The following is a 10231-nucleotide window of genomic DNA, read 5'->3' as shown; positions in this document are numbered from 1 at the left end:
CACCCCAGTCAGACCTCAATGTAGAGGAAGTGCTGGCTTTCCCTGATGGTGTGCAGGTAGGCATTGAGGATGGAGTTCTCCAAAGTCCCCGCTGACCAGCGGTCCACTGACCGCAAGACCTGGGGGAATGGCAAATATGAGGTGGTGCCTGACCCCAGGAGGGGCGGAGGCTGGAGGGCTCTCAGCTCAAGGAGAGTGGGCTGAAGGGAGGGGAGTGGGGGCAGGTTGAAGTCAGTCCGGCCTCACCTGCACGGTGGCGCACTGCCCCCCTGGGAGTGTGAAGGGGAGCTGGTGTGCAGTGCTGGTGGACTTGGGCAGCAGGTAAGGGTACATGGGTGTCTTGTACTTGGCCTTGGTAGTCTGAGGGGGAGGGATGGCAGAGTCAGTGGGAGGTGGCAAGCTGCCCCTGGCTCCCTCCCAACCCCCAGCATCCACAGGAGGGAGGGAGCACCTTGGTGAAGTTCCAACGCTGGATGAAGTGCCGGGCCAGGTCTCGGGCAGGTGGGCCGTGGACAACCACTCCAACATCCCGCCATGGCATCCGGGCTGTGGTCGCCCTGTCAATGAAATCTGGGGATCCCAGAAGAGAGGTCAGGGATGGTTCCTTGGGGACACTTGAGGCAGGGAGGAGGAGCAGCTGACCAGAGGAAAGGCTGCATTATCCTTGACCCAGCTTGTCCCATTCTCAGTCACAGCCCAGACTTTTGCCCCTGCTCCCAGCTCTCGGGGACTTTGGGGGAGGGGACCCTCACCTTCAAAAGGCCGGTCCAGCTGTACCCAGTCCTTAGTGATAAGATTGCTGTAGTCCTTGCCCAGCCAGAAGAGTTGGTTGTGAGAGAAATCTGGGGTGGCTGTAGAGTCTGAGCACGTGGTGGGAGGCTGTGAGGGGAACACACCCAAGCCATGGGCAAGGAGAGGTCATGGGGCCATACAGAGCCAGGGCCAAAGAGAAGAGAGGAACACTGAAAGAATATGAGACAGGGACAGAGACACAGAGTAAGAATGAAACGGACAGTCTGACTTCCCAGCCCTCCCCTTCAGCTGCACTTCCTAGAGGAATTGGGGTGGCGGGTGGGAGTGGTTAGTGGAAATGAGGGGAAAGGCTGGAGCTGGGAAGGGGTATAGATTTAGGTTAGCTGAGTTTGGGGGTGTTCAGGAAGACCGTGGGGGATTACCTCTGGGGCAGCTGATTCAGAGGAGTCTCCAAGGTCAGTCAGTCGGTAGTGCAGGTCATCCCAACGGCCATAGGCGAGATCCAGCCCTCCCAAGAAGGCCACAACTTGGTCCACCACCAGTAGCTTCTCATGATGGGCCCACAATGTCACATGGTCTGGGTGACGCATCACCTGGAGCAGGTATGGAGCAGTTCATGAGGGTGGGCTTAGGCGAGAGAAAGACAAGAGGTAATGTTGGGAGGGAAGTGGAAAGAGAAGGATATGATGCTTAAGGAAAGGGAGGGTTGAGAGGATGGGAAGGGTAGTGAGGAGGGCTGTATGTGGGAAGGGTCTCTGAGGTGTGAGTCACCTTTATGTTGGGGTGCAGCAGCATCAGAGCCCTCTTGCTATAGCCACTGTTGATGCTCAAGGCCAGCTCCACTTCCTTAAACAGTAGGACGGACACACGGACACCCTCCTCCTGGTGGTGCACAAGGTATCATATCCTAATGCCTCTCTCAGAATGGCCCCTTTCCACCTTCCCAAACCCTTCCCCTGGCTCAGGATTCCTGAATGTCCCCCTACCCAGCCTGGAGAACCTCGATGCTCTGCCACTTACCCGGCTTTGATGCTTGCAAAGCACTTAGCAATGGGTGAACAATGCATTCACTCACTCATCCACCTATATACCTACCCACCTATCTATCACTATCCATCCATCCTCCCAACCATTTGTTCATCCTCTTATCTACTGTCTATCATTCATCCAACTATTCACCCACCTTCCTATTGATCCACCTTTCCAAACTCAAATCCTTCCATATATCTCCCTTTCCATCATTTACCTATCTATTTGCCCACCCACTCTCCATCATCCATGTAGCTTTCCTGCTGTCCGTCAACATCTATGGATGCCTCCAACATGGTAGACATTGTGCCTTGTACTGGAACTAGTGATATTAATCAGTCCAATGGGAAATAGACATGAACACCCCCAGGTAACACAATAAAGTACAATGGGCACTGGGAGGGCAGTCTATACCAGGTAGAGGAGCATGAAGAGGGAGGTGTCAGTTCTTAGGGAAGAGGAGGAGGAGATGATGTTTGCCGGACGCTGAGCCAAGATGGGCATGTTTCCTCCCCTTGAAGCCTTGGATTCCTATGTTCCTTCATGCTTCCGTCCCTTCTAGCCAATCCCACCACACCTCCCCTCCAGCCTGACCACTCTCCTCACCGCCTTTTTCTTGAGCATAACGTCCAATCTCCAGTCATCTGAATGGGCTGGACGCTTCAGGTAAATCTCAGGACTCAACCTAGGATTCAGGGAAGGGGTTGAGGAGGGTAAGCTAAGCCCCAGACAACCAGCCACACCTACCTTTCCACTCCCTCCTGGGATCCATAGTTGATCTGTCATAGGCCCTATCCCAAACCTTCTTGCTTGGGCTTTCCCCCCACGTACCACCAGTCTGTGATGAAAATCTCCTCTTGAGCTCGCAGGATGGCATCTGCCACAGCGGCAAAGTAACCTGCCCCATTCACAAACCTGGGGGGAGGCCAAGCCAAGGAGGTCAGGGGAGTCAGAAAGCTCTGGAGAGTGAAGACCAGAGGATAGTCATGGGTCAGAGGTGACAGCAGGGTCAAAGATCAATAGTGATCAGAATGGTCAGATGGTATCAGATATATGAAAGTGGGATAAATTTGCCAGTATGAGTGAAAAAAAATGAAAAATTAGGAAAGACAATAAAGTAAGGAAAATGACTAAAGATTGTGAAGATTAATACATCACACATAAAGATTTCCAACAAAGGATATCAGCCAACTGAAAAGTGAACAAAGAATAAGAACAGTTCACAGAGGAAATTATAACGATCCTATATAATAAAAGGCTAATATGCAAATCGACCAAACAGCAGAACGACTGGTTGCTATGACACTCACTGACCACCAGGGGGCAGACACTCAATGCAGGAGCTGCCCTCTAGTGGTGAGTGCTCTCCCACAGGGGAAGTGCCCCTCAGCCAGAAGCCGGGCTCACAGCTGGCAAGTGCAGTGGCGGGTGGGAGCCTCTCCCGCCTCCACTGCAGACAGGTGTTAAGGAACAAGGGGTCCCGGACTGCGAGAGCCCCGGACATCCCCCAAGGGGTCCCAGACTGCGAGAGAGGGCGCAGGCCGGGCTGAGGGACCTCCCCACCCCCAGTGCACAAATGTCGTGCACTGGGCCTCTAGTCAATTATAAGAAAAGATATTCAACTTCACTAGTAAGCAAAAAAACTGGTATAACATTGAACTAAAAAATAACATTTTTTAGTTCACTAAATTGGCAAAAATTAAAATCACTGGCAACATTCAGTGTTAGCATATGAGGAAGTGAGTATTCTCATAGACTATGGATACATTGGTTATAACCTTTTTAGATGACAACTTGGCAGTATCTATCTGAATGTTAGATGTACATATGCATTAAAACCACTAAATTCACATAGTAATTCTATTTCTAGGAATATATCCTATTAAATGCTTGTGCAAAGATTATGTTCATTGCGGCATTACTTATAAGAATGAAAAATGGGGAAAATGTAAAAAATGGGGCCTGGCCAGTGTGGCTCAGTGGTTGAGCATTGACCTATGAACCAGGAGATCACGGTTCGATTCCCAGTCAGGGCACATGCCCAGGTTGCGGGCTCAATCCCTGGTAGGGGGTGTGATCAATAACTCTTTCTCATCATTGATGTTTCTATCTCTCCCTCTCCCTTCCGCTCTCTGAAATTAATAAAAACATATTTAAAAAAGAAAGCAAAAAATGGGGAAAAAAACCTAAACACCTAATCTCTAATACATGAATTAAGTGAAAAAATGTCACAGAAGAGAGTACATCATCTCATTTACATTAAAACAAAAAGTAACAAATAAGAATATCAAAATATGCAGAAAAAAATCTGGGAGGATAAATTTCAAACTGTTGCCAGGGTTACTTCTGAGGTGAAAAAGGGGATTGTTGGGAGGATGTATAGGGAAGAAGTAAGGGCTGGGGGGGAAAGGGAATAAAGGATTACACAATGAGTGGGAACGTTAATTTTGTTAACGTGTTTGACTTTTATTTTATTTTTTTAAATCCTCATCCGAAGATTTTTTTCCATTGATTTTTTTTCTTTTTTAAAAAAATACATTTTATTGATTTCAGAGAGGAAGGGAGAGGGAGAGAGAGATAGAAACATCAATGATAGGCGAGAATCATTGGTTGGCTATCTCCTGCATGCCCCACACTGGGGATCGAGCTCACAACCTGGGCATGTGCCCTTGACCGGAAATGAACCAGGGACTCTTCAGTCTGCAGTCTGGCGCTCTCTCCACTGAACCAAACCGGCTAGGGTTGCATTGATTTTTATTTTTTTTTATTTTTTATTTTTTGCATTGATTTTTAGAGAGAGTGGACGGGAGAGGGAGAGACAGAGTGAGAGAAACATCAATGTGGGAGAGAACCTAGGTACATGGCCTTGACCAGAATCGAACCCGGAACCCTTCAGTCGTGGGCCAATGCTCTATCCACTGAGTCAAACTAGCTAGGGCAACGTGTTTGACTTTTAAATAACATTCTAGTATGATGGTTAACAGCAGGGTCTTAACCTAGCCTGCCTGGATTTGAATCCTGGTGCCACTGCTTACAAGGTGTGTGATCCTGGGCCAGTTACCTAACTTCTCCTTGCCTCGGTTTTCTCATCTGTAAAATGGAGATAACTATACCTGCCTTGTAGGGTTGTTGTGGAGATTCAGTAAGTTAATACATATAAAACACTTAAAACAGTTCCTGGCACATAGTAAGTGCTACATAAGTACTAGCTATTATTATTCTCAAGTTAAAAACAAATCTCAACACCCCTTCCATCCTTCCATGACTGCCCCCCTGCCTATCATAAAAGTCAACCTCCTGCCCTGACCGGTTTGGCTCAGTGGATAGAGCATCAGCCTGCGGTCTGAAGGGTCCCAGGTTCGATTCCGGTCAAGGGCATGTACCTTGGTTGTGGGCACATCCCCAGTAGGGAGTGTGCAGGAGGCAGCTGATCGATGTTTCTCTCTCATCGATGTTTCTGACTCTCTATCCCTCTCCCCTCCTCTCTGTAAAAAATCAATAAAATATATTAGAAAAAAAAAAAAAAAAGTCAACCTCCTCAGCTTAGTATTCGGGGACAGGTCAGGGGCTGCCGACTCCCAGGCTCTTCTCTGGCCACTCCTCCTCACTCCACAACAACAGTCAGACCAGTGGTTCCCAAACACACCAGGCTATTTCTAGCTTCTCTGCATGGACAGCCCTCCTCCATTTTCTTTATCTTGCTAAGGCAAACCTCAGGGTTACTGCCTTCTGGAAGCACAGTCCAGACATTCCCACGCTGGGGCAGACACTGCTCCTATCCTGTATCTACCACCAGCATGGTGAGCTCCCATTGTTTTGTGAATGAATCACCTACTGAACTCTTATTCCTGGCACTGGACATGGCATATAATAGTGCTTAGGAAATGTTTATAAATAAAATGAATAAATCAGAGAGATTTGAGGAGATCATAGAGAACAGAAAGTCTGGTCAGTGTGGAAAAAGGGGGTTTACAAGATCACAGGAGGTCAGATTGTTCAGGGATCAGAAGAGATTACCAAGTTTGAGGGTGAGAAATATCAGAGGAGCCCTAGCCGGTTTGGCTCAGTGGATAGAGCGTTGGCCTGTGGACTGAAGGGTCCCGGGTTCGATTCCAGTCAAGGGCATGTACCTCTCGGTTTCAGGCTCCTCCCCAGCCCAGGCCCTGGTCGGGGTATGTGCAGGAGGCAACCAATCGATATGTTTCTCTCACATCAATATTTCTCTCTGTCTTTCCCTCTCTCTTCCACTCTCTCTAAAAATCAATGGCAAAATATCCTCGGGTGAGAATTAAAAAAAAAAAAAAAGAAGAAATATCAGAGGAGAATTAGAGAGATCAGTGTGTTTAAAGAGGTCAGGGGGTTGGAGAGATTCAAGAAGTCAAAGAGGGAGGTTACTGAGGTCAGAAAGGGTTAATGGAGATAAAAGAGAATCAAAGACTCCACACCAAGGGGGTCCAGAAGGCCACAGAAGGCACAGAGCTCAGCAGGCGCATCAGTGTCTTACCACCGAGCCAAAGTCCCAGGCCGGGGTGGAGCATAGCTTTCATGCCGGTGCAGCTGCAGGAAGTCTCTGCCCGGGCCCTGGGCCAGCTCAGTGATTTCCTGGCCCCACCACCGGGCCTGCCGGTAGCTGCTGCACTTGAGAATCAGAGACCTGGACGGGAACAATGAGACCGATCACAACCCTCACCCTCAGGACCTCTGGTCTGGCCTGGAAACCTCCCCACTTTAGCTATCCTATTTTCCCCACTTCCTCCCTTAGTCCCTAAATCACAACTCCATAGGGACAGGGCATATATCTGCCTTATTCACAGTTGGGTTCCTGGCACCTGGTATTATGTCAGGCACACAGTTTTGTCAAATGAATAAATGAATGAATGGAGTGCATTTCTTTTACATCAAGAGTCCCTCCCTTGCCCTGACCAGTTTGGCTCAGTGGATAGAGCGTCAGACTGCAGACTGAAGGGTCCCAGGTTCAATTCCAATCAAGGGCATGTACCTTGGTTGCGGGCACATCCCCAGTAGGGGGTGTGCAGGAGGCAGCTGATCGATGTTTCTCTCTCATGGATGTTTTTAACTCTCTATCCCTCTCCCTTCCTTTCTGTAAAAAATCAATAAAATATATTTTTTAAAAAGAAAAAAAAAAAGAGTCCCTCCTTCAAGCTTACACTCAGCCCCTTTCTCTGGGCCTATCAGTGATGGCGAACCTTTTGAACTCGGCGTGTCAGCATTTTGAAAAACCCTAACTTAACTCTGGTGCCGTGTCACATATAGAAATTTTTTGATATTTGCAACCATAGTAAAACAAAGATTTATATTTTTGATATTTATTTTATATATTTAAATGCCATTTAACAAAGAATAATCAACCAAAAAAATGAGTTCGCGAGTCACCTCTGACACGCGTGTCATAGGTTCGCCATCAGTGGCCTACACGCTAAGAGCAATCCCAAGCATCTGGCCAGAACCGTTCCCTGGTTCCAAATCAAGGCCAGCTCCAGGGGCATGGAAATGTCTTCCCTTCTTCCACGGCCTCTTCCACAAAACTCCCCTCAGGGCCCTAGGTTGGCTATTGACTCACCAGGCATCTGTCCACACCAGAGAGGTCTTACCTGTGGGAGGTGTCGATCCGGACTCCATACCGTGTCTCTGTGCTCCTTTTCCCCACCTGCACGCCGAAGCCAGGGTCGAAGAGCTGAACAAATGAGATGGTGCCTGTCTCGAGGCACATGTAGAGCAGGAAGGAGTCCTTCACCACCAGCCACCTAGAGCAGAAGGGCTCTGTCTGTTCCTTCCTGCCCCTGGGACCTCCTTCCTCATCCCGGAGGCCCAGCTGCTCCACCCTAGGCCTCACCTCTTGGACCAGCGATAGCAAACTTGGTCTCGGCCACAGCAGGTAAAGCCAGGAACACGGTGGCCACCGGAGCGCTTCCGGATCACCCCTTCCCTGTGGGAAAAATCAGGAAGAGATGCTGGATGGGGAGCCCAGACCCCCAGCCCACCCTTCACTTCATTCCCCATTTTCAGGCAGTGATTCAGACACAGGCATTTTACAGGTGGCTGGGTGAGGGGTGTCAGACACTTACAGTCCTTTGGATCCAAGCTCTGGGATAAAGGACAGCTGACTGACTTCCAGGAACTCCGTCTGCAGAAGAAACAGGCTCAGAGGACAGACTCTAGTTTTCAGGCCCCACTGACCGCAGTCCTCTCCCCCATGGGGGTCTGATTATCTTGCTCCTCCTAAGAAGACCCAGGCAGCCAGCCCCTGAACCTTACCATGGCATGGTAGTTGCGGTAGAAAGACATGGTCAGGAGGCGGTTGAGGTAATTCTCCAAGTATTTCTGAAGTAGAAATGGGAGACAGAGACAGATGGGACCAGAGCCGCTTGCACACCCACGCCTTCCCCGAGGGCCTGGTGTGTGGTCGCACCTGTTTGCTGGATGCATGTCTGGTGGAGCCCTCAGGACCTGCTCGGGGTAGAGAGGGCATCTCTCTGTCGGCTGCCTCTCGGGCTGGAGGATAGGGAATAGCAAAGCTGTGGAAGGGATGGGGTGAGGGTCAAGTAAGAGCTGGGAGGCTGAGCACCTGGGTTCCTGAAGCACTAGAGACGGGGCCTTGGAGAAAGGAAGGAGACCTAGAGGCTGGCAGAAGGAAGGCCCCCTATGCTGAGAATGGAGATAAGACATGGAGGAGTCCGGCCGGTGTGGCTCAATGGTTGGGCATCGACCTATGACCCAGGAGGTCAAGGTTCGATTCTGGGTCAGGGCACATGCCCAGGTTGTGGACTCGATCCCCAGTAGGGGGCGTGCAGGAGGCAACTGATCAATGATTCTCATCATTGATGTCACTATTAAAAATATATTTTTATTGATTTCAGAGAGAAAAGGAGAGGGAGATAGAAACATCAGTGATGAGAGAGAATCATTGATCGGTTGCCTCCTGCACACCCCTTACTGGGGATGGAGCCCACAACCCTGGCATGTGTCCTTGACTGGAATCGAACGTGGCACCCTTCAGTCCACAGGTTGACACTCTATACACTGAGCCAAACTGGCTAGGGCAAAAATATTTTTTATTTTTTTAAAAAGAAAGAAATGGAGGAGGCTGCCAAGGGCATTTTGGGCATCCGGCCCGGCTAAGATACTGGCACAGAACCATGGACAGAGAGAGCTGAGCAGGGAAGGTTTCCTGGTAACCAGGGTCAGGGGAGAAGGCTCAGTGGCCAGTTGGGGGAGGAAAGCCCCTGAGGGAGGAGAAGTTGGGGTCTGGGGGTGAGACTAGGCAGAAGGACTGACGGGGGTTGGGGCAGTGACAGCTACCACAGGGCGAGGTGCGCCTGCCCTTCACAGGAAGCAGTCTGGTCCTCCCTCACCGAGCCAGAGGGAGCAGACTCATCAAGACTTTGTGTCTCAGGAGGTCCCGATGTAGCTCCTGGAAATGTCGGAACTTCTTCTTGGTTGTCCAGGTGAAGTCCCCATGAGTCAAGCGGACAGAATACAGAGTGCAGGTTCCCACCTGGGGGTGTGAGGAACTGAATGGATATTCCCCGGTTGGGTTGCAACCCCCAACTCTGGCCAGTGCTCCCTTAACCCCCGCCCCCCCATCCTTTGGTCCAGCCCAGCTACCCAGCTACCTTGGATCCACTGGTATATCTTTCAGTGCCCACCACTTGGGCGGTGACAGGAACCCCAGGGGCGAACACCAAGGGGTGCATTTTCAGAGGCTGAAGGTCATAGATGGCCAGAAAGGGGTGCATCCGATCAGCTGGGAGGAAAGAAAGTGGAAGAGTGTAGACCCCAGAAGGTCTCAGCCCCCTCCCCTTCCTCTCCCTGAGCGCCGTGCTCCCTGTGTACCTGGGTCCTCTCCCTCCCTCAGAGTGTCCACCTCATCGGGCTCCATCTGTAACTGGCTGGAGTCCAGGTCGCCCCCGGAAGAGAAGAGGCTCTCTGGGCTAGCCGCCATCCTAGGAGCAGGGGGAAACCTCAGAGAAATGATCTGCCCTGCAGAACTGCCCCTCCTATCTCACCCCCAAGGCTCTCCACTTCCCACAGGTCCCCTCTTCTTACCCACCCGCCTAGCTTCCCATAACTCCAGTCGCCCTGATTGCGGCCTCATCACCTGCAAAACCCCTCCAACCCGCCTCTCACATCCATCCCCGACCCCAGTCCTTCATCCAGAACCCCTGGATCCCGCCTCCAGCTCTGTAAGCAGGGCGTGCAGCCAGGAACACCCAGTCAGGCCCCGGTATCGCTGAACTGGGGCAGAGCAGAAGCCAGGGAGAGGGGCCCCGGGGGCGCCAGGGGACTCGGGCTAGGCCAGCCCGGCTGGGAGGGGGGAATCCCTGCGGGAAAGAGGAAGTTACGCGCTCTCCGCCTGGCAGGGAAACCCCAAAATCTGAGAGTGCGGCTGAGTCAGGAGGCTCCGCAGCCCGGGCTCATGCCGGACCCC

General features: G+C 50.9%; 1 protein-coding gene across 2 annotated transcripts in view; it reads right to left on the bottom strand.

Moving 5' to 3' along the window:
* Positions 1 to 10210, bottom strand: part of PLD2 (phospholipase D2) — a 13396-nt gene extending 3186 nt beyond the window's left edge. Inside the window, exons 1-18 of one of the 2 annotated variants that reach the window (XM_014530252.1) lie at positions 9850 to 10210; positions 9637 to 9746; positions 9417 to 9547; positions 9156 to 9298; positions 8213 to 8318; positions 8059 to 8124; positions 7869 to 7927; positions 7637 to 7729; positions 7395 to 7547; positions 6287 to 6436; positions 2614 to 2697; positions 2389 to 2467; positions 1525 to 1635; positions 1176 to 1346; positions 753 to 879; positions 452 to 570; positions 247 to 360; positions 15 to 119 (exon numbers count right to left, since the gene is read on the bottom strand). In XM_014530252.1, the coding sequence (XP_014385738.1) occupies positions 15 to 119; positions 247 to 360; positions 452 to 570; positions 753 to 879; positions 1176 to 1346; positions 1525 to 1635; positions 2389 to 2467; positions 2614 to 2697; positions 6287 to 6436; positions 7395 to 7547; positions 7637 to 7729; positions 7869 to 7927; positions 8059 to 8124; positions 8213 to 8318; positions 9156 to 9298; positions 9417 to 9547; positions 9637 to 9745 (1920 nt within the window). In that variant the 5' untranslated portion in view covers position 9746; positions 9850 to 10210. The other variant, XM_005882557.2, reaches the window with a different exon arrangement.
* Between the last annotated feature and the right edge of the window lie 21 nt (positions 10211 to 10231).

The sequence above is a fragment of the Myotis brandtii genome, unplaced genomic scaffold (genome assembly GCF_000412655.1).
Source record: "Myotis brandtii unplaced genomic scaffold, ASM41265v1 scaffold728, whole genome shotgun sequence".
In the NCBI taxonomy this organism is placed as follows: domain Eukaryota; kingdom Metazoa; phylum Chordata; class Mammalia; order Chiroptera; family Vespertilionidae; genus Myotis; species Myotis brandtii.
Note: the sequence above shows the minus strand (reverse complement) of the source record. Positions and strands in the feature narration are given on the sequence as shown.